General features: G+C 32.6%; 3 protein-coding genes across 4 annotated transcripts in view; 2 read left to right on the plus strand and 1 right to left on the minus strand.

The window, feature by feature from the left end:
* LOC117315104 (choline transporter-like protein 2) overlaps positions 1–6344 on the plus strand; it is a 54550-nt gene extending 48206 nt beyond the window's left edge. Inside the window, exons 22-23 of one of the 2 annotated variants that reach the window (XR_004529683.1) lie at positions 1463–2647; positions 2711–6344. Coding sequence is in view for 1 of the 2 variants with exons in the window: in XM_033869253.1 (XP_033725144.1) it covers positions 1463–1596 (134 nt within the window). In the remaining variant the exon portion in view is untranslated. Of the gene's footprint in view, positions 1–1462 lie in introns of both variants that reach the window. The other variant, XM_033869253.1, reaches the window with a different exon arrangement.
* Positions 6345–8612: 2268 nt separating this feature from the next.
* Positions 8613–16384, minus strand: LOC117315123 (dynactin subunit 6-like). The gene is made up of 8 exons (XM_033869269.1): positions 16349–16384; positions 14934–14998; positions 14337–14442; positions 13801–13877; positions 13035–13082; positions 12517–12659; positions 10388–10815; positions 8613–9817 (listed from the first exon to the last, which is right to left on the minus strand). Exons 1-7 carry the CDS (start codon positions 16363–16365, stop codon positions 10699–10701), a joined length of 573 nt encoding a protein of 190 aa, XP_033725160.1. The 5' UTR covers positions 16366–16384; the 3' UTR covers positions 8613–9817; positions 10388–10698.
* Positions 16385–18452: 2068 nt separating this feature from the next.
* On the plus strand, positions 18453–25037 carry LOC117315131 (calcium channel flower homolog). The gene is made up of 6 exons (XM_033869278.1): positions 18453–18645; positions 20107–20179; positions 20686–20811; positions 21274–21381; positions 21702–21845; positions 22379–25037. Exons 1-5 carry the CDS (start codon positions 18540–18542, stop codon positions 21817–21819), a joined length of 531 nt encoding a protein of 176 aa, XP_033725169.1. The 5' UTR covers positions 18453–18539; the 3' UTR covers positions 21820–21845; positions 22379–25037.
* Positions 25038–25919: the final 882 nt, after the last annotated feature.

Raw genomic sequence — 25919 nt, forward strand, 5'->3', positions numbered from 1 at the left:
ATTATTATTACACTGTGGACTATTATTATTACACTGTTGACAATTATTATTACACTGTTGACTTATTATTACACTGTTGACTATTATTATTACAATGTTGAATATTATTATTACTCTGTTGACTATTATTACACTGTTGAATATTATTATTACACTTTTGAATATTATTATTACACTGTTGACTATTATTATTACACTGTTGACTATTATTATTACACTGTTGACTATTATTACACTGTTGACTATTATTACACTGTTGACTATCATTATTACACTGTTGACTATCATTATTACACTGTTGACTATTATTATTACACTGTTGACTATTATTACACTGTGGACTATTATTACACTGTTGACTATTATTACACTGTTGACTATCATTATTACACTGTTGACTATTATTACACTGTTGACTATTATTACACTGTTGACTATTATTATTACACTGTTGACTATTATTATTACATTGTTGACTGTCATTACACTGTCGACTATTATTATTACACTGTTGACTATTATTAATACACTGTTGACTATTATTACACTGTTGAGTATTATTACACTGTTGACTGTTATTACACTGTTGAGTATTATTACACTGTTGACTATTATTACACTGTTGGGTATTATTACACTGTTGACTGTCATTGTTATACCCATGACTATCATTATTACACTGTTGACTATCATCATTACACTGTTGATTATCATTACACTGTTGACTGTTATTACACTGTTGAGTATTATTACACTGTTGACTATATTACACTGTTGACTATCATTACACTGTTGACTATCATTACACTGTTGACTGTTATTATTACACTGTTGACTATTATTACACTGTTGACTATTATTACACTGTTGAGTATTATTACACTGTTGACTATCATTACACTGTTGACTGTTATTATTACACTGTTGACTATTATTACACTGTTGAGTATTATTACACTGTTGACTATCATTACACTGTTGACTGTTATTATTACACTGTTGAGTATTATTACACTGTTGAGTATTATTACACTGTTGACTATTATTATTACACTGTTGACTATTATTATTACACTGTTGACTATTATTATTACACTGTTGACTATTATCATTACACTGTTGACTATCATTACACTGTTGACTCATTGTTATACCCATGACTATTATTATTACACTGTTGAGTATTATTACACTGTTGAGTATTATTACACTGTTGACTATATCATTACACTGTTGACTTTTATCGAACTGTTGACTATTATTACACTGTTGGCTATCATTAAAATGTTGACTATTTTCATATCACTGTTGACTATTATTATTACACTGTTGGCTATTTATTTTAATAAGATTGAATAATGGGCCTCTTGTTTATAAAAAGAATGTTTACTTTCCTTTGTTAATCAATGAATCCATACCAACAATCTGAAAATGATTTCATAACCAATGATTTTATTTTCAGTGGAAGACCTAGAAATGCATGATGGGAGTCCTGAGAAACCCTATTACATGAGTAAGGGATTGATGAAGATTTTAGGCAAGAAAAACAAGAAGGAGAAAAAAGTTGAAAAAGATGAAACTAAAGAGGAAGAATAACTAAGTCCCATGATGTGTTAACTTAGTACTGAACTGATCCATTTGAAGTATTTTAATGATAAAATCCTCATAATCAACTAATCAAAATGAATGTCGTCTTATCAGTACTTATCATTAATTAGCAGTCAGCAGTATAGTTTTTGTGATGTAGTAAAACAGTGTTCAGTCAATTTCCATGGACATTTTTTTTTAAATAATTTTTTGAATTATTTGTCATTGCATGCTGGCACAATGGTACTAGGTATTATCTAGAAAATTAGAACATTTTAACACACATTTCACTTTACATTCATTTATCTGTGACTGTTGAAAAGCATTGAAGTTTGTTCTGTTTAAACATTGTTTACCTTAGGCTTATTTTCAACAGAGTCCCGGAGTGATTATGTAGGGCCAGTAGCATTGTCGGTAAATTTTAGGTGCTATCAAGTTTGTTCAAACAAATGACCTTGACCGGCCCTATATCATTGGTCACAACGATTTTAAAAAAAATTGTGAAGACATTCATGGTGATGATATTTGGTCAGTAAAAGAGTGAAAATGTATGTTATTTAGGATAAAGATGAATATGGCAAAGACCATGCATTTTCAGAAGTTACAGAAACAAAATAAGATAACAAACTGTTCATAGGAGTAGAATTAGGAATAAAATCTATTAATGAATTACCCATCCATGTGATTGATTTTGACACTCATTTCACAGTTTACAGAATATGTAAATAAGAATAACAGATGAGTGATACAGGCCCATTGGAGCTCTTGTTTATGCAACTTTTGTGTCATTAAAAAAAGCAAATCATCATGATTTAACCTTGAAAATTATATTTACTATTATAAGATTGATGATTACACCTGAGTTAGATGCTACATATTGGTGTGATGATGTGTTTTATATAAAAATTGTGACTTACACAAGATGAAGGGAATCATTAGAGATACAACAAGGACATTGTTAGATTATTTTTTTCCTTATTATTACAGTTTATTAAATGATCACTTCTATATCTATTGAGCATGTTTCCCTCTTCCAAGACACACAACATGTACCAATAAAGTTACTATGGTCGCTACATAGTTATCTGACATGGTCTATAAAACATTTACATAGGAGCTAGAGACTAGGAGTGTGTTGTGAAATATTCTTAACTTCATTCAAATCTCAAAAGGATGTTTATAAAATTATGGACAGCATTTTTGTATGATGATAACATTAAACCATATACTGTATTTCCTCAGAGATACATATCAAAACAGGTACATACCTTGTTACCGTAAAAAACTTCAATACTTCGTTCATCATTTTGTTGATGTAGGAACAGATTAGGACTACAGTAAGTATATTAATCAACATAGTATTGTTTGAGGATACAAATTTACTTGTCAAAGTCTGGATAATTAATGTTAATTCTTTTAAGTTACAGATATCCATATGGTTATATTTATTTAGAGGCGGTGAAAATTACAAGCATGAGTTTTTGTATGGATGGATCTAAAATCTCTTCCTCCCTAGGTCCATGTGTTACTACTGTTTTATATGTTTGTCTCTGCTGGATGATGGTATGTTTTTGTTTTTTTTTAATGTATTTATTCAAGTGCCATCAATATTTTTCTATTTGCTCAATAAGTATCATAATCAAGAAAATTAAAAATTTGATTAGTTGTTGATTGTGTATTTAGATGATAGGACCATGCTATGTCTATTATATATCAAAGTGGCTGAAATAATCTTGTCAAATTCCTGTAAATATTAATACAGCTGCATAAATTACGTTTATTATATACAATCTGTTTACATGGCAAGTACTGCAGTAATTTGAGAAAATATTTTTATCTATAAGAAAATCTTGTCATTTGATTGAATGATGTGTATATACATTATGTATTATATAATTTTCATTATTGTGATGTTTATATAAAACTCAAGTTCATTTATGTTGGTAAATTTTTTGATATATTTGAATTATTTGATTGGGTTTGTTGAGGGTGGGGGCTCAATCCATTAAACAAAAAAAAAACAAAAAATACTCCAGTCTCTATCTACAAACTTGATAATTAGTCCCAAAAAATCCATTAGGTTTTTTTCTAGTATTAATTACATTTTACATTTTATAAGAATTCCATACATTATCAGAGGACGTATTAAAAGTATTACATATGTGATTTGTCTGTCATTTTTATGTAGTAGTAGCAGTACATATGAACTCTCTAGATTTTGAGCTTCAATTTCCTTCCCGTTGTTACATTTGTAATTACTGAATTGTATTAAATTTTATGGTCATTGTTTCAAACATTTTGTTGACTAAAACACAATAAGGAAATAATTCTGTAATATTTTTAGGGGTTACTAAATATAACTACTGTAACATTGTTTGATTGTCTCATATCTAACACTATACACATATGTACTGTACATTATTTATCAGTGTTTTTGATAACATTTTATATGGTGCATTGTTTTGAATATGCTACACAAATATTGTTTATAAACCTTTAACATAAATATCTGTGATTGTAATTGTCCTATATTGTTAAAAACCACAAATGTGTTTCATATTGATCAGTTTTCCTAGACACAGCTGTACGCAGGTGGGCTCCAATTATTGTAAATCACTAACAAACTAAGTAAATGACTGTATTACAACCTGTTCATACATGTTTATATAAGTCAGTCCAGGTTACAGTTGTATGCATTTCCTGTAAGCATTTTACTTGGATGTACATTATCATTGGCGTTATATTTTACCTGGATGACATCATCATAGGCATGATATTTTACCTGGATGACATCATCATAGGCGTTATATTTTACCTGGATGACATCATAGGCGCTATATTTTACTTGGATGACATCATCAAAGGCATTATATTTTACCTTGATGACATCATCATAGGCATTATATTTTACCTGGATGACATCATCATAGGCGTTATATTTTCACAGGTATATAGACCAGGGATATCATTCCTTTGGTTCAAGGAGAAAGTTTAGTTCTGGGACAGGCTTTTGGTTACTGGAGTGTGTAGATACTTCTGAATGCTTCGTGTTTATTTTCATTTAAAGGACACCAAGTGAGACATGAAGAACGGGGAGCCTAAGAAAACACAAAAATATCGACCCCTGAGATTTCATCTCACTGGTTGTCGTATTTTGTAGCTGAGTGATCCATTCTGGATACAATTGTCTCATTATCACATTCCACTAAATACATTCTTAAAATATTTTTGTACTTATTTTGTAAACAATATTTGTCTACGACGACTGATAGAATGTACGTAGCCAGACTTTTCAATATAAATGGGTGTTTATCCATTATGTCGAGTGGGGACAAAGATATGACCTGATGTTAGGCCAAGTTATCCTTTAGGCTTGGAGTAATACTGATCCACCCTTAACTATGTTATAAAGATATCTTATATAAAGTTTTCAAGATATATCTTTATTGTCTAATGTTACATAGTATACCTCATAAAAGAAAAGATATTCGGTATCCTCCTTAGTTTACTTACAAGATATATCCTGTTTATTGTATATCACAGACATATGATATAGATTGGTTGAATACCTGTCAGCATTGTTCTGTGAATATATAACAACTAGGCTTGCCATAAGTGCAATGCCTCTATTGTACTCTAACTTGTACCAGTTTACTATTTCAAGGGTGATAATCATGGTGCTTTCTTCCTAATGCTGCAACGAAGACAGAATTAAATGTTGATTGATGGTTGACTACCATGAAGATTAACATAATCCAGATATTTCTTGCCGAATCTAGCATCATTTTTGTTATTGATGAGATGCTGTGTTGTGATTTAACTTTTTACCTGTAAAATGTTTCACATCGAATCAAAACTTGAGAATAAATCATATCAATGTGACATCACATCTTTATATCAGCTGTCTCATCTTGTTGGTGTTTGATGGCAAAGATGGGTGGGAACTTCTATTTTAATGAAAAGATTATCTTAATGTTCTGTAATCCCAACTTGTACATACTGGTGACAAAGGTTGGAGTATATCGTCCTGATGAAATTGCTGCCTGGTAGTTTTTCTACACATTATAATATACACGTTAATGTTTCATCTAACAATGTGATATCTAGTTTAACATTCTTAAAATTTTGATGCATTTTCATTGTAAGACTTTTCATGTTTTTCTTATCTTTGTTTCCTTTTAACTGATACTCCTTTACAACATGTATTATAAACGAGATTATGTCTTGGATATTATATAACTGTCTTATATTTTTGTTGAACAGTTATAGACTCCGAGGAATATGAAACTGTAATACATAATTAATTTATACACTGCTGATTAATGAATCAGAGAATCTCTTCCTGTAAACTAATACTGTCCTGTGTAAGTTAATCTATACCCTGATAATTAATGAATCAGATAATCTCTTCCTGTAAACTAATACTGTCCTGTGTAAGTTAATCTATACCCTGATAATTAATGAATCAGATAATCTCTTCCTGTAAACTAATACTGTCCTGTGTAAGTTAATCTATACCCTGCTGATTAATGAATCGGAGAATCTCTTCCTGTAACTAATACTGTCCTTTGTTACAGTTTACATTACCAGGACTCGCTGTATACTAATGGCTTGTTATACATTGTTCTTTGTAAGTTTACATAACTAGAACACAGGGTATACGAACGGCTTGATATTATACATAATATTATAATAAGGTGTTTCATAAAACCCAGGAGACAATTGTACACTTTACATAATAAAAATTATTTAATATTTGTCTTCATGTTTTATTTAATTTACTTAGCAAACATAAATACTGTTGTTGCTATTGTCTTCATATCTGAAAAGATGGCAACTTAATGTGATGCATATTATTTTGTCCAACTATTTTAAGCTCACCTGTCCTACCTAGGGTCAGAAGGGCAGGTCACCTGTCCCTCTGAGGGAGGTATCCATCATCTATTGATTGTCTAATTCTTCAAAGAACTTTAATTTTTTCTTCAGAATAGAATAGAAATGACTAGACCATATTGATGAACCATTCTCCTGATTAACTGAAAAGCTGAAATCATGGTATTTTACCTTGTAAACTGCAGGGATGGTACAAAGCTTGTGAATAGAAATAACCTTGACTCATAGTCAAGGTCATAGGGAATAACTTGACACCTCAAACAATTTCTACTGATAAACTGAATGGGCTAGAATCATGATGTGACAGTTGGGCTAACAACATCCTGGGATTAGGCTTGAAAAGCTCTAGAAATTAAATTCCTCTCACAAAAATTAAAGAATGAACACCAAGTTGAACTGATTGACCATTAACATTTCTTCCAAGTTAGAATGTGAGATAAATGTTATGATCTGCCATTCTGAAGGGGATACACACTAAGATAGATAGCCCTGCCTATGATTTACAGCTATAACGTGATGGGTGTGGTCCTGTTACTGTGTTATCTGACGGATACTGCTGCTGACGTGTATAACCATAACGTGATGGGTGTGGTCCTGTTACTGTGTTATCTGACGGATACTGCTGCTGACGTCTATAACCAGACATAATCATAACTGCATTACACACACGCCTTGTCTCACTTTTGATTTAGAAATGTATAGAAGCATTACTTAACAGCTTGCTGCCTTATATCTAGGTACACAAGATAAAGCTATGTAGATATAGATATATTAATATATATTGCTTTATCAGTACATATCACATTAGGTGCTGGCTAAAGTGCATATGCATATAGTTTTAAGTAATAGGAAGAAATTTTCTGGATGTTTTAAGTTTTATTTTGAAACATTTTTGCAATTATTGCTTTATACAGTACTGTAGTACATGTACTTACATGCTTTGATCGTCATCTAAACAAGAGGCCTAATGAGCCTGCATTGCTGACAATGGTCTTCACTTGTTTGATCATTCTCTGTCTTGCAGTTAATGGGAAGAGGTCCTTTGAATATTTTGACCCCTGTGACTGTATATATGATTCATAATTCAAGGTCATTTCTTTTTGCAAGCTATGTGGGGATCTATCCTAGGAACCTAGTGACAAGCCAAATATCATGATTATAGGCCTTATGGTTTGTGAGAAGAAAACGTTTGATTTAAAAAAAAAAAAAAAATGGCCCCTATGACCAATATAATGGGTCGAAATCACCCAATTACCAAACGGGCCCCTTGGTCATTCGAAAGTTGTTTGAAGATTTTGAAACATTTGATCTATGCGGCATTGAAACATGATTGCACATTATCCCAGCATGCTCCTTAACAAATATCCTATTCTTGGGGTTCTTTGGTTATTTGGAGGAAGTCAAGAGGCCCCGAGTCCAAATCTTAACAAGTCACTTCTGTAACCATGAATGTAGACCAAGGTTGTTCATCATCACAAGTGGAAACCAACTATCCCTCATGTTTCTGGCCAAATATTTTGATCCCAGATCTCATGATTACAAGTCCTTGAAAGATTTTAACACATGTGACTCGTTATGTGACCTTGAAATTAGATCATGGTCATTCATTTGGACAAAGGTGGGGTTAACATTTGGCCCCCACTTCAATTTCTTTTATTTTCTCACCATTTGTAGATGCATGAAAATGAACCATAACCAGCAAATTGAATTTACTCAACATTTCCCACAAACTAAACTAGACGAAAAACATCTTTTAAAACCAGATGTTCCTCATCAATTCATTTAAGTTGTAGTACAGATTACTCCTAAAATGTCAAGGCCATCCAAGGTGGACTCCTTCGTATGATCAATTGGTCCTGTAATCATGAATGTGACCTGTGTCCAGAGGAAACATTTTTACTGTATTTTATCAATCATAGCTCTGGATAAATATGGTCACTTTTTTCTGGTTATTCTATAATTAATTAGAGTGGTCAACATATGACTGGTCAGTGGCAATATTTCCTCAAAACCTTTATTTGTTCCATTTGTTGATTCATAGCAATACTCTACCTGTGGTATTTAAATTATCTTCATACCATTTTCACCATATATATACATCAGTAAGAAATACAAACTTCAAAAAACAAAAATTGAAAGTCTCGCATACATTCATGAACATGATTTATTAAACGAATACAAAGACTTTACTTCTAGCACATATATTTCATTCAGTATATATGACTTTTACTGTACTAATATAAATACCAAATTTTACATAACACAAAATTAGTGATTTGTTTCCCAAATAAATTATTAATATGCATACTGGCTACTAGCAATAGTGTTATTGATACCAGCAGATGTGTAAATACAAAATCAATTGATGATAAGCTCAGAATTTTACCAATAGTAATACATATCTCCGACAGTAATTGTTTAAAGGACACCACGCCTTTTCTGAGAATCACACCCCACAACAGTGTGATTGTATCAGTATACCATTGTACAGTACAGAATACAATAGTAACCATGAATCAGAAACTACTGGGAAAGGGAGGTCAAATTAGTGATTACATTGTTGACAAATTGGTTTCTGAAGAATTATTTCCTCATGCAACTTCCGGGTATTTATGTAATACTAAAATAAGTTAAATAACTGGTACTGTATACAATTAATTTAATACTATGACTCACACAATATATGTATACTGTATACCTGTATAGCATGACTCACTCTATATATGTATACTGTATACCTATATAGCATGACTCGTTCAATAGCAATCTTGGAGAAAATTCAATTGTGATCAGTACTGGTTTCAGAGGAAAAGGATGTTAAAAGATGTTTAGTTAGCCTTTCATAATATTTAATCCATTGATATTTAATTATCAATCTATAATTTACATATACTTCTGTCTCTCTTATCTTGGTATATCTAAGGCAACTATTTGCCCATAGTGTACTTTTACTTCTTTGGCAATTTCTTGTTGGGGAGATATACACTGAAAATGCTTGAACACAGAAAAAAGTCTTGAAAGGATCATATAACATTTAACATAAGGTTTTTATAGAATCATAATACAATTGCCAGAGACTTATTCATTGCTTTGCAAAGAGAAAATATGTTACTCTGAGAATACACTTCCTCCATAAATTAAACAGTTTCCTACCAGTACTTGCTAACAGTTTATAATGTAACCAGTACATCAAGAACTGGCTGATCCTTGTAACGTGATGTTCTAACTGTAGCAGAGACGGCACTTCAGGAGGTACAACAGCAGCTTATAAATCCATGGTCCAGTCATTCATAGGAAAAGTTCAATTAACACAAATTCAGAATATTGCACTGTTATTCTGAAAAAGAAAATAAAGAGCTACAAGATACAGTACTTTACATCCAAATTAAGTACTACATATGATTAAAACAAGAGTACACTGTACTACTGAGTGGAACAATATCACAATGCCACTCTAGGGGAAAACACTACTACATAATAATATTATCATCTAACACCTACCGAGTTCCCCCAAAGACAAGAATCAAAACTAAAACAAAGGGAAATAACTTTTGCCAAAAAAAAATTCAGATATAAATGTTACCCACAAAAACACAACTGCCTGCAATCATGTATATCATGATTATAAAGTCTACCAATGACCAGTTGAAAATGTGGGTGCCTATCACACAGGTTCAAGTTAGTCAGGAAAACAGCAGAGAAGTCATATCAATTTATTTGTTAACAAAATGCATCTATTTGACCTAATTAGAATACTTAATACTAATAAGACGAAATTCCTCTTCCATTCTGACTATTAGTTTTTTTATAAATCTGTGAGTCATGTCTTTAAAAAGGAATTGTTATTTGGAGCGTTTACAAACATTTCTACATAATATACTTAACAGTATTATAACAATACACTTACCAAATAAAAGAAAGCACTTTCAAAACCTTGGAATCACAAAGCTATTCAAAATCTGCTACACAATTAATGAAAACCAATTTGCATGTTGACAATAACAGAACAAAACAGTAATCATATTTTTCAATTACTTCAGTTATTCTTGACTTAAGTATTATTCACTAAGAATTTACAATTTCATTTTAACAAATACCAGATATGTCACTGATTTGTTCTAAAAAAGACAAGTTGCTGTTTTTTTTTTTTAGCGAATGTAAAATTCATATTCATCAATTAATTAACGTATAATTTTGTGATTCCTTAGTTTGGACACATCACGTCCGCTGTGGAGTGCTGGATTTGGTCTGCTGTGGAGTGCTGGATTTGGTCTTCTTAATGTAGTGGTAGTTTGGCAAGATCTTGGTCAAAAAGTCAATCTGTAGGTTCTGGGTCTGTAAACAAAATATCATTAAGATATCATTCATCAGGTTCACATCTCATTATCAGTTTAATTTGAGTTCACATGGTTTTTATTGTGTACAATTAAACATGAGAAACATGGAATATCTAGAAATGTACAATTTCCTATCTAGTATACTAGGCTGTAAACAGCATTGATTGGAGACTTACGTATCAGATCTGTTACCCGAGTATTTATATCTATACTCTGACACACTACTGTAAATCACTTATATTTCGCGAGTACTAAATTTTGCGAACTCACCTCATTCGACTTATTCGCAAATACATAATTTCGGGAATTCTGATCTCAAAATGACTTTAAATTCGCGAATGACGTTAACAGGTCGGCGATATTGTCATGTGGAGAGTTCATATATATTGTTTTGTGATATAAAATTACACTCTGATATAAGTATATAATTTATCATTCTATTATTACTTTAACGGCGATGTCTGTTTACCATCTAAAGATTATGGTATATTCAAAATGGATGCCACTTATTCTTGTCATTCTTATATAAATATTCGCGAGGGATTTGAATTTGTGTTTGACTCTCCTCGCGAATTAACGCGAAAATAAATCCCACGCGAAATATAAGTGATTTACAGTATCTATCAGCTCAGGGTGACCTATACGTCTGAAATTGTGAGTGCATCTAACCCTGTAAGCGGTACAAGAATATCTGGGTCAGTATATTTTGCATTTATCAACTTAGACAATAAGTCATGTTTCCAAAGTTTGTTCATCATTTTTTTAAGAAAGTCTAAAAATGCCATATAAGTGTTCAGTTGTAAAACAGTAACAAACATGGCAATAACAATAGTTTTTGTGGTTAAGATATAGAGAATATTAAATGGTTCCCCGTTTAATATAACATATATTTCATGAGTATGACAAAATGTCGATAGAGAGTGCCAAGCACGAGTGTAAAATATTTAAATATTCTGTCATACGAATGAGATATACGTTATATTAAACAGGAAACCGTTCAATTTTCTTTTTATTGCATTTGATATACCCAGGTACTAAAAAACAGAATTAAAAACATCGTAAAATTAACAGTATCAAAAAGTGTGGGAATCAGTAACACAATTCATGAAGTCACCTCTTTGTGGCGTTACCTCACATCAACTTGACGGTGACATTTTGAAAGGACTGATCAATGCAATTTAAGCGTTTTCTGCTGTTATCGGAGAATCTGTGCATGAACAGTTAATGTCAAGAGAGTATTTTGTCAAAAACTAGTCTGAATACACAAAAAAAATGTATTTCAGAAACACAGTAAAATAACCAATTTATCCATCTTCACTTCGATTTAAAAAAATCAGCAAGTTTCAATGAGGTGAATACAAAGGTTCGCTTTGATTGGTCAAAAACGAAAAACTTATATTTTCACTGCAAAATCTTATATTTTCACTGCAGTGAAAATTTAAGTTTTAATAGTTTGATAAATTTCTATATTTCACTGGCAAAAAAAGCAAATACAAATGTATATTTATTTGTGTTCATCCATGTCTTTATAAAACAAATCCTTCCAAAATAATGAGCTGTAGTTAAATTAATCCAAACTTCGGGTAAAGACAGCTTAATATTTTCGTTCTTTCCAATTGGAGACTTTCATTCTAGTTTGTGCGGAACCTCATGAATTGTATCTTTATTATCAGATTAGTTTTGTGTAGCAGAAACTTACGGGCGGTCTTTCTCTCTGTACCCGCCTCTCGCACTCCTTGCCGTAGATCACAGTATTATCTGGTAATGTCTCATTACTGGTCAGTGAACACATGGAGCCTATTATACAACCTGTTGTTAAACCAACTTGTCGTCCCACTTTTGCTGTAAATGTAAAGTCATGTGTATGTCAAATTGCAAAAGACCAACAAACTTAAAACTCTTCCCCTTTTAAAGATATCCACCCCAAAAACATTAAACATTACTCAGTGTTGCTTATATCTCAGAATGAAATATTAGGTTATGACCTTTGAAAACAAGGGTCAAATTAAGAGTTATGTGCATGAACACATTTCATCATCATTTCCTTTACTATTTTTACTGGAGCATGTGACATTAGAATTAATAGTTTACAGAATTTCATTAGGACCTGTACTACTTAGAGAATGTGTTTTGTTTCTAACATCTCTGACAATTTACTGGCACTATTTGGCACATGAATTTAAACAAGAGAAAGAACAATACAAGGATACAACTAACCTTTAGCTTCCACAACATTGTGATCACCGATCTTGGTTGCTTCTACATCTAGAACCATGTCAAGGTCAAATTGATATAATTTACATACTTACATACATACATACAACACATTTCGCTGTGACACAGTACATCTAACAAACAAAAACTTAGGGGAGATAATTAGCTATTCACCAGTACAAAATGATGAATCCATTTCTAATGATTTTGAGAAAAGTTTATGGAGATACGAAAATTTTGCATCCATGTTGTTTTCATGTAACTTTTTGCTAACATCTTATGATGTTGTTTGATTCCACCATATCTGATCAGAGTAGAGAAGATTTTTGAAGTTTTAGTCAATTTGACCTTTTTTAGCCCCGCCCCTCAGGCCCCTGGGGACAATATAATTAACACTTTTGGTTGACTTTTAGCCATAGAAGCTTCCTGCCAAATTTCATTGAATTTGGTTTAGGGGTTTTGGAGAAGAAGTCGAAAATGTAAATTGTTAACGGACGCACGATGCACGACGACGGACAAAAGGCAATTAGAATAGGTCACTTGAGACTTTGTCTCAGGTGACCTAATAATATATGTTTCAAGAAATGGTAGGTATATTTATACATTCTGAAATGTAATTGATGTATTGTACTAAGTAGACTGTCATTGTCATTATGGTAATGACCGCAGGTATTATAACAGTACCCTACCACCAACAGAGTCATGGAAACAATGCTCCTGATCATAGCCGAAACAAATCACACTGATTATTAACGTTGTAAAAGGATACAACAACCAACTTCAAAGACATTGTTATTTCCAATGATCATCACCTGTTGTGTATTGGCTTCTGTTCCGGCTGGATTTCTGGAAAACAAACATTTTTAATTAATTAGTAATGTGATCATACAGATGCATTCATTACTTACTGATGTTATGAAGAAAACAAGTTATAAACTTGAGATATCTCCCCATTGGTGTAACCAATTGTTGTCCACAAACAATTTGACTTGATCTATAGTATGGTTTGACATAAGCAATGAATCTTATTCAATTAATTGCAATCAACATCTTTTGAAATTGATTGAAATGCCTGAATTATAAGATTAAACCAGCTGGGTTTATTTTTATCACAATGTTTGGTAATGTTCCCACATACTAATTCCTCCTAATGTTACACATGTATAAATAAGTAAATCAATAACATCAAGATACATATATAAATAATCAACTGGAGTTATTATATCAATAAAAGAGATAGAATGAATTTAACAGAATGATGAAGATGGAAAAGGTTCACTTTTCAGCATCTTTTTTTTATAGTACCTATTGACAACTGTGACAAGTTCTTCAATGATGTTATTTTCACCAATAATAATTGGTCCATCGTCTGCAATGATTCGTGCCTTTGGATGAATGACAGAGCGAGCACCTGTAAAACAGTGTATATGTATTATACTTAGATATTTAAACATTAAAACTTGGATTTTTAAATTAAACTTCCTTTTTAAACTTTGATACCGGTATAAGTAAAATCTTTCTCTGTGATATGTGTACACATTATACATTATACCATATAACTTCCCACCGCTGCCTCTTCAAAATTCACATTCTGCAGCAATAATCTGGTCAATATTTTATACAAACACATTTGCAATCCATTTTCCCTTTATCTATCATAGTTTTCCCACAATTGACATTTGTCAAAATAATATAATGATGAATGATGGCCTGATACAAATATTACAATAAGGCAGGCAAGAAAAATATGAACTGCAGGCTGCAGACATGATGTGGACAAATCCGAGATGTTTGATTGTATATATAGACAGCCATAACTCAAACCAATCGCATTCATTTTACGACCATGTGTGTACAAACTTTGCTTTTATATTTGGGTTCTTTTTGCCTAATAATCCTTACCAATAGTTACGTCTCCAACTATTTCACACTCATCACAGACAACTGCACCATGTGATACTAGTACCCTGCAATAAAAAATAGATAATCATGACTTTTGTTACATGGCACCAAGTTGACTCATTTTGGTGAGTCAAAAACATACTATCAAGGGTCTACTGGATACCCTGTACATTTAACTACCTATGTACACATACCAAAGATTGACACCAATCTAGAACAACAAAATAGTATTAAATTCTATATTGTACTTTTGAATGATATTGAACAAAATCAGCAAAGTTTATGATGCAAAATTGAATCATTGCTATGATGTATCATGCATCTGCCCATTGACTCACAACATCTTATTTATGAAATAAGGATTATTTTCAGAAATAAACACATTATGTAAGACCTGGTAGTTTCAACACTTAAAAAAAATCAGTATTTTTCAAAATTTGTTTTAGTACATATTTTATTGAGTTATAACTTTTTTCAGTACCTCATGAATTTTGTTACTTGAGCTTCATGTAATGTTTTTTTAATGTTTTCTTTATTTTATTCTTAAAAAATCCTTTTTTTTCCTTTTTTTTTTTTTACATAAACACAATTGGTGATATTGTATAATTTATTTTCTGTCAAAAACAGCACTTGCATATGTAAAAGTGCAGAGTAAATGTCGAGCCCCAGCATGGACAATGTATTTCTCATTAATCCTTCATATTAGAGATTTGATACCATTGACTACTCCAAGTGAACTTTCAGTCTCATGTATTTGGTATCGACGGATAAATAACTATTTCATCTTTGAAACGAGCCATGCATGATTAAAATCTGATAGTACTTAGTGGAGAAAATGAACTCGGACAGAGCTAGAAATTAGATCAGTTTTTACGTTCCGGTAAGTTCATTCGAAATTCCCGTATCAAGGATATATAGTCGTGGGACGGGGCATACTCAGAAGAGGCTAATTTTTTTTATCTGACAATATATTTGTTTGTGACTTAAGTCCGCGCCTACGTATACCCATATGGAATAGACCACCGATATGGGATTAAATGGGTGTTTTTGTTTGTTTTTTGTTTGTTAAATAAATATCTCATGTAAGGTAGGTGTTTGTCACGAGTCACGCCCGATTTCATTGTATTTGCACCAAAATCTTAGCGACACCAAACGATGTCGGAGAATTCAACGATTTCATATAGTAGAGCGCTCTGGCCCTAGCCCTATATCCCAGACATGGTGTACGGACCAGAGAAACCTCGGGCTAATCAAAGTTAAAGTGCTCGAAGTTAATCCACAGTACTACGCAAATATCTCTAAGAAACATTTACTCCAATCACAATAACTTAAACGAATGTATAGACATCTATACTTTAACTCGAAACATGCTCATTGAAGTTCAATAATGTAAAATTAAATACACAGCAACTTACTTCGGTTTTGCAGACATTTTTTCGTGTTCGATATTGTCGCTTAAATCCTTAACAAAAATATCATTTCAAGAATATTACCGGACAGATTCTCTTAATTTTATTCAAAATAACTTAAGAGCACAATTCATGAAGTTGGCGTAATTGCTATTCATGCTTAATGAAATCACAAAAATAAGTTATGTTTGATTAGTAATGATTGAAGCGGTCTTGGTAGTATTCTAATTTCGGACCCAAAACCGGGCATATTATATATGCGGATTATATTATATTATTAAGATGGGCTAACTAAGAATAGTAGTCTAGAAGTAGTGAAATGCATATATTTCAGTCAATTTGTATTTAAACTGGATATTATTGTTACTGGGTTTTTTTCATGATTATTTTCACGTACTGTAACAGAAAAACGTCTACCAAAATAAACCATTGGAAAAAACTGAGGTGCCAAACGGTTTGTAATCAATGATGAAATCCTTTTAAAATGTTTTGATGTGGTATATTTGTTAAGGTGAATCATGACACTTGTACTCCTCATATTACGCCAGTATAAATATATTATCATCACTGAAGTTCGCCTAGCTTATCATCACTGAAATTCGCCTAGCTTATCATCACTGAAGTTCGCCTAGCTTATCATCACTGAAATCGAAGTTCGCCAAGCTTATTATCACTGAAATTCGCCTAGCTTATCATCACCGAAATTCGCCTAGCTTATCATCACTGAAGTTCGCCTAGCTTATCATCACTGAAGTTCGCCAAGCTCATCATCACTGAAATTCGCCTAGCTTATCATCACTGAAATTCGCCTAGCTTATCATCACTGAAGTTCGCCTAGCTTATCATCACTGAAATTCGCCTAGCTTATCATCACTGAAGTTCGCCTAGCTTATCATCACTGAAGTTCGCCTAGCTTATCATCACTGAAGTTCGCCTAGCTTATCATCACTGAAGTTCGCCTAGCTTATCATCACTGAAGTTCGCCTAGCTTATCATCACTGAAGTTCGCCTAGCTTATCATCACTGAAGTTCGCCGGGCTAGTCATAATTTGTGATTCTTTGTCTAATGTAAACTGATACAAATATTGCACGAATTGAATTATAATAAACATCATACAACATTAACAAATGTAATAACCATTATTTTGCTGGAAGTAATGACAAAAAAGCCCACCTCGTTCTGTTGATCATCCGCGGGACACCAGAACAAAGTTATACTGTAATTGTATTTCAGATTCCCGTTACTTAGGTTAATAAAACGATATTAGCAGGGCTTAGTAACGATGCTGATTATATTATATAGAAAAAGCGATCCAAGGTTTGTTATGAAAAGTATTCTATTTGCTTTTTCCGTGAAATTATTGTGCAGTCACAGAAATGGGATCAATACGAGTATGTATGAGAACTATTTTTACCCTATTTTTCTCAACTCGTCCAACTCATACAATGCATGAACAGTCTCCAGAAACAGAGAGGTTTGCTCATTGCTTGAAGCACTAGCTTTCTCATGGTCACGCTCACGCCTTTGGAACATCTGATCTTATTCTCGTTATGAGTTTTCAGGGATAACCTCTTCATGCAACAATATTTTGCCCTCCTTTTATCGATTTTGATTTAGAATTACGTTTTCATTTGCATGCCAATATTCTCTGTTTTGTATGATATCGCAACCCGGCCTTTCGATTGATCAGGAGAAACAGAGTAGTGTCAAAATTTAAAAGCTTATAAAGCCCAATAAACATGTGATTGTCAACCTAAATTTACTTCGGCATCATTTCTTCTTGCCATTATTATTTAGAACTGCTCTAGATTGATTGATTGATTGATTGATTGATTGATTGATTGATTTAAAAAAAAATTGTTTTAAATTTTTGAAAAATAAAATAATTAATAACAAATCCCAAAAAAACGAATAAAATTATGAATAAAAAGATAAAACAGAAAACAAAAAACAAAAAAAAAAACAACAAAAAAACAAAAAAAGAAAATCTGTTCGAGTTGACTTTCGAACCCCTAAATATTTTTAATGAGAAAAAGCCGGAAATGCACTTTTGGAAGGGAAACTACTCCGACTCACCGGAAGTTACTATTATTGAAAACATCGATGAACACGTCAAAGGCACACGGGTCTGAGTAATGTGATTCTAATAGTTCTATGCGTCTGGACATTTTGTGAAGAGAGAAGAATTTGTAAAGCATGCAGCCAAACACCCAGCAGCCACCACCACCACCACCAAATAATGACCAGGCCACGTGGTGGTTCAGAATTCTCGTTAAATCGATAGGCACAATAGGTGGCCTAAGTAAGTCTGTTCAATGTGGAATTACCATTTGGACTTAATTTGTTGGCAATTTCGTAAGATTATTTTTTATTAAAACCAGCCTAGATCAGCGTAACACTGTCCAATATATATTTGACGTAGACAAAATTACATGCAAATTAGAACAAAATGATACATTGACTTTCAAATGCTTACAGCTGAGAGCTTCCCATAGATATACCACGGACAAATCTAAGTCTGTGATGATACACAGAGCACAAGAATTTTTTTGTCTAGGTAAAAATATAAAAGGAATGACAGGGCTCTATAACTTTTATATTGACTTGTCGGGCAAGTACTTTTAATACATGCTTGCCCGAACCATCAATCAACTTGCCCAAATATGGTTGTTGATAATGAGTCATCCTATTAAGTACTTTAATTCTAAAACTCATAAATCAAACAAGAACTACCATAACATTGTTTTATTGCATTTTAACTTTTTAACACTGTTCTTGGAGTAAATAACTATGTTGTAAAAAATGTTTTAATAGTGAAAATACTTATGGACTATGGTAAACCTTTGGTTAGTTCGAATGAAATAATCAAAATAAATATTGACGAACATTATTCGAAATTATACTTTAGAAAATTAGTGCAAGTTCAAACCCGAGTCGATATCGACCCTGCCTTGGAACCTAAAAATAGCCACCTTTAAAGATATCCGAAAGTAGAAATTCCTCTTGCGCCTGCGTATTGTCAACATTGAACTATAATATCCGGCATCACTTTCAGACTTGAAATCGACCGTAAACTGATATTTATGCGTCTAATTTAATTTGTATACTATAAATTTTAAATTTGGGTTTTTCTTGTCCATGTTAAATTGACTGTATATTCAAAGATATTTTCTACTTGCCCAATCTGGCAACTTGATTTGAAAACAGGTTGCTGGAACCGACTTTTAACTTGCCCTGATGATCGGCAGTCGTTACTGTGTCGAGTCCTGAATGAGAAGATACTGTTTACAAAAATGATACATTATAAGGTTGCATAAAAAATATGATTATAATTCTTATTTCAATTTGCGGCCTTAACAAATTTTAGCATATATATAATATGGGTTATTTTTTGTGTGACTTTCATGCAAGTATTGACAGTTTGTGAGTCGGAATTAATCTTTGATAGCTTGTTAACATTTGAATATATACATGAAGACGTTAACATTGGACAACAGTATTTTCATTATAACTATAATATGTATGCAATTAGTATGGGTATAAACAATGTAATCATGGGAATACATGTACTTTTGTCTTGGTTCTATATATACATGTGCATTGAAATAATGCTTTAAGAAAATGATTTGCACAAAAAATCGTAAATTGTAATATATTAACTTTAATACTTTGTGCAATTGCTTCTTTCAACCTTTATAATAATCAGTACTAGTGATGAACAACTGTAATATAAGTAATTGTAATCATTATATTGTCATTTCAGTTGCTATGATAACTGGAATAGTTACCTGTATATCACTGTCTGCGACCTGCATTGTATCTGGAGTTTTGCAAATGTAAGTTTTGTTATTCTTCACATTCTTTAAAGCCAGTGCATGAAATTAAACTGCTGTTTTAATTAACAGTATCTTGCTGAATCAATGGTTGATCTAAAAAAAGGTAGAAAAATAAGATGAATAACCCCTCATCTTTATAACCTACAGAGTGATATCACCTGTAACAAGATCTGAACAAACCCATGTATTTCACTTGATATATTTGGAAACTAAATTTGGAAAATGTCAGACACTCCTGGTCCACAATGATGCCTCTTCATTTTTCCAGAGGTGTCTCACAATTAAATCTTCCCCAAACTTTAACTGAGATTTTATGCAGTGGTCAAGGGTGGGGGCATATTTGATGATAAAAACGGTACTTGATATAGACATGTATGTATATGTTAGTAAGATAGCCTGTACCATTAAATCATTCAATTATAATATGATTTGTGAATATAAGTGTATGATTGTATGATTTCCTCCTTACACCTTTTAATATTGAAGTAAACTGACTTTATTCTCAGGTTGGTTGGATTCATAGTCGTTTTATTTGAAGCGCCATGCTGCTGCCAATTCATAGAATTTGCAGATAAAGTTGGAAAATTTTCTGACAACAGAGCCCCATGGCAGAAAGCAGTCATATATTGTGGGTAAGTGTTGTGGTAAAGGTGAATGATTCAATCAGTGACTTGATGAGTCATCATTTTGGGACTTACTGTATTACTACAATTCCTATATAAGTCTATTTCCAGTGGCAACACTTACATTTGATTAATGCCTTTATTGAATTATTCTGTTGTTTAAATGATGCAGTAGATACACCTGTTCCTTCCTTGATCTTTACTAGTAAATTGTATTTACCTGATCTGGACATACAAAGTGGTACAGTATTGTGGTAAGGATGAACCGAAATTCCTTACACTTTTTAATAACATAACTGAAAAGGAAAAAAATAAGGAGTTCATTGACTAATGAATTTCTGTTTATAATCAAAATGTGAATAAAGAAAACCCCATACAATATGCTGCTAAAAAAAGGAGTGACTTGAGAATTAAACCAAATGTCATGCAATATTTCATTTACCTGTCATAATGTTTAATATTGTGTTACAGTTTGTCATTGATTCCAGTGTTGATGTGTTTCGGGATGTCTACAGTGTTTGGTAGTGCCCTAGTATTTGTCTGTGGTGTTCTGTATGGCATGGTGTTCCTGGGCAAGAAGTAAGTACAATATTAGTATATATATAATAGATTACATCATAGAGATTCAAACAATGTAGTCCTAATTCAGATACTGTGATAAAGGTTTTTTTGTCCAATTTTATTTGCCGTAGGTGATCCAGGATCTCTTTTGGAAAGTTTTGATTTGTGACTTTTCATGAAAGTCTCTCAAAATACATCAATAAGGATCAGATTCCTTGATTTGTTCATAAACTTTGAAGCAAGTGTTGTATGACATCCTGTAGACATGTATCATTATATTTGCAGTATTGTTATAATTTTGGTTAAATCTATAGACATATATCTTGCTGTTATCACAGAGCTGACCGTGATTCGATGAAGGCAAAGGCTCGTGGTGATGATGTTGAGATGCAGGCAACACTGATGGATAATGAGGACAGGGTGGATCTACATGTACCTGACAACCAGCCAAAGTGATACATGTCTCTAGCAGCACATGAAAGGTCAGCTAACATTTATACTTGTAACATGTGTCTGATTACAAATCTGTAGAAAATATCATAAAATGTTGTGCCTGATTTACCACAAATGAAATGTGTCCGACTGCAAATCAGTACAAGTTATAATGAAATGTGTCCGACTGCAAATCAGTACAAGTTATAATGAATTGTCAACCATGTTCATACTGTTCAAACTGGATAATAGTACCACAATGTGATATGATACAGGTTACAAATAGTGGACTATACCTTATTGTAGTTTTACATTAGGCATTGGATTGTCTTTATAGCAGGTATAATTACAGTGGATCTACATTTTGTGTTAGATACTTTTACAATTTGTATGTCAGTAGTTAACCTATCCCAAATTATAAAAACATGTATGTATACGTGAATGAATGTTGAAATATTGTTAAACTAACAGTGATGAAATTATGAGAAAAGTCAGAGAGAGACCAAGAGTGTTAGATTAAAATAATGTCATATGTATTGTATTATTCTAATTATTAAGTTGTATTGTAATTTACTTTTTTCAGATCTGATAACTCCAGTTACCTGTGAATGATGACCTGGGACAGATGACAGGCTCCTTTCACAAGGTTTTGGTGCAGGTCACTGAAGAATCTACTTAGGTTGAATATGTGGCTATGATTAATTTATTATCACATGTAGATTTTTCATTTAATACACACAAGTCTACCTTAGGAAGTAGGATGGTATGTTAGAGATGTATGGTGTTCATTCCCTATCTGGTGTTACAGGATAGCCATGTTTCATGAGATGTTGAATCGGGACATATTAAGTCTGTATAAGACAGGTAAGAACAGTATGATGTTCCACTTCGTGTCAAAACATAGGTATATCATTTACAGGAGCATCATGGCTTCAGCTGTTGTGAGGACATAAATGAGATTTATAAAAGTAAATGGTGTTCAGGTCAATTAACGTATGTAACAATATAAAAAAAACTAATACAGAGGAACAGGGTTCATGTATTCAAGTTAGATATGATGATTAGGATATACAAATACAGATACGTTTTTTAATAACTATAAATGTTGCCAGGTATGGTCATCTGTAAATCTCTTTTTAGCTCTTATTTTTTCAATTTGTCCACTTTTATTAGCAAGTTTAAGGTTGCTCATATAGTCTGGTACTGGGGTACAGTAATGTGAATTTGGATATGAGCTTCATACATTTATCACAATTGTTCCTAATCTTATTATTAGTCAGTAGTATGTATTTATTCCTAATGAGTCCCATCCCAAGAAATCAGTGGATTACCTAAGTATGGTAATTTTCACCTGGTTAACTTGTTAAAGATACAACTGACTGTTCCAAAAGTAGGTACGAGAGAATATTTTCCAAGGGAGATAATTGATATGAAAATCATTAACTATTTTAATATGCATTATAAAATCATATTAAAATGGTAGCTGATATATTTAAAGTTTCATTTCAGTTGATACTTGCTTGAAAATATACATTCTACCTGGATTTATGTTTATTATTAATAACTTTATGCATCCATTTTGTGAGCTAGACTAATGTTAGAATTCAGGAAGAACATGACATTGTGTCAATAGTGAGTCTGTTATGTATATAGACAATAATAAATAGTCCAATTGCTGGCTAATCTAGATCTGTGCCCATCATATTCAGGAAATCCAGTACTGTGATAAAGGCTACATAGTCTCCTGGTGTACAGAACTATATTTTGTTTAGTTTAGTCTCTATGTTGTTCACATCTGAAATGATATAGCCTGGTACAGATTGAATTAGTCTTGTTAAACCTGACTCCTAGACGGATGGTTCTGGTGCAGTTCTGGGAGTGTCCATTGAATCTGACACATTGATCCCTATAGAATGTGGTTTAGAGAGATTGGTACTTATGGAGGCTGAATAGGCATGTACAGGTTGTATCCCATTGGAGCTAATGGTATAGACAATGTGCAGGTTTTGTCCCCTTGGAGCCCATGGTCTAGACAATGTGCAGGTTTTGTTCCCTTGGAGCCTATGGTATGGATAATGTGCAGGTTTTGTCACCTTGGAGCCCATGGTATAGACAATGTGTAGGTTTTGTCTCTGGAGTTAATGGTATAGACAATGTGTAGGTTTTGTCTCTGGAGTTAATGGTATAGACAATGTGTAGGTTTTGTCTCTGGAGTTAATGGTATAGACAATGTGTAGGTTTTGTCTCTGGAGTTAATGGTATAGACAATGTGCAGGTTTTGTCTCTGGAGTTAATGGTATAGACAATGTGCAGGTTTTGTCACCTTGGAGCCCATGGTATAGAATGGAGTACTCTAAAGGAAATGTTTTGGTTGTATTCATATTGAATTGGTATTGTTACCATAATATTATACTGGTAGTAAATCCATACTGGACATTGACCTTATGAACATATGACATCCATTTAATATTGAGAGTATATAGTCACCCTATTTATAAAGTTTACACCCTCACATCACAGGCTCTTTAGCTGAGATTGTTTATTATAAGCATACATTATTTTTAATTGTTTTTTTTTGTTTTGTTTATTGCTTTTTAGCAGTGTATTTGACCAGTAATTGTTTCTCTGTATTGTTTGCAGTTATGATTGGCGTTGCAGCTTAAACTGTTTCTTAATTATCGGAACATGAAAATGATATCTATATATTTAATGTCCTGTTGGTTTATTATCAAATTGAGAACCAATCACTCATATTCTCATAACACGTACATCAGCATGAAAAGTTGAAATGGAAATCAAGAAGCACCTGCTGGAGTGTATAGTTGGTAGAATTGCTGTTTAATTTACTGAATTTTAATTTGTTTTTATGATATCATTCAATATTTTCATTTTTTTTGTGATCTGTGATATTGAAGCTGGACCAGTTAACTCAGAAAGAAAACATTTATTGTACCTTTAATCTGTTCAGAGTGTTTTATACAGTTATATCAAATTGATTTATAACTGTTTGGTTACTAGACCGTTTTCAAGGAAAACAGTTGAATCATCTTAAATGACTGATATTTGTCAAGACAATAAACATTGTTCAGTACATGTACTAAGAAAGTAAGACCCTTGTTATGTTTGGCTCTGTATATTATTGCTATTCATTTATCATATTTAATCATTTTGTCAATTACACTGAATACCTATAAACTTGGTTGATCAAATTGGTAAAATATTGTTATGCCCTACATATTATATATTTACATGTTTTGTTACGCCTTACAGATCGGGATGTGATGTCTGATTACATGTATAGGTATAATTTATATAATACCACAGCTTAACTAGTGTTGTTAAGAGGTGAGTTCTCAGAGGACATATCCATGTTACCAGGTTATACTGTATGTGTTGTGTAGTGTATGGTAGAGATATAGCCAAGGTTATACTGTATGTGTGGTGTAGTGTATGGTAGAGATGTAGCCGAGGTTATATTGTATGTGTTGTGTAGTGTATGGTAGAGATGTAGCCGAGGTTATACTGTATGTGATGTGTATGGTAGAGATGTAGCCGAGGTTATACTGTATGTGTGGTGTAGTGTATGGTAGAGATGTAGCCGAGGTTATACTGTATGTGTAGTGTAGTGTATGGTAGAGATGTAGCCGAGGTTATACTGTATGTGTTGTGTAGTGTATGGTAGAGATGTAGCCGAGGTTATACTGTATGTGTTGTGTAGTGTATGGTAGAGATGTAGCCGAGGTTATACTGTATGTGTTGTGTAGTGTATGGTAGAGATGTAGCCGAGGTTATACTGTATGTGTTGTGTAGTGTATGGTAGAGATGTAGCCGAGGTTATACTGTATGTGTTGTGTAGTGTATGGTAGAGATGTAGCCGAGGTTATACTGTATGTGTAGTGTATGGTAGAGATGTAGCCGAGGTTATACTGTATGTGTTGTGTATGGTAGAGATGTAGCCGAGGTTATACTGTATGTGTTGTGTAGTGTATGGTAGAGATGTAGCCGAGGTTATACTGTATGTGTTGTGTAGTGTATGGTAGAGATGTAGCCTAGGTTATACTGTATGTGTTGTGTAGTGTATGGTAGAGATGTAACCGAGGTTATACTTTATGTGTTGTGTATGG

The sequence above is a fragment of the Pecten maximus genome, chromosome 2, assembly GCF_902652985.1.
Source record: "Pecten maximus chromosome 2, xPecMax1.1, whole genome shotgun sequence".
Taxonomy (NCBI): Eukaryota; Metazoa; Mollusca; class Bivalvia; order Pectinida; family Pectinidae; genus Pecten; species Pecten maximus.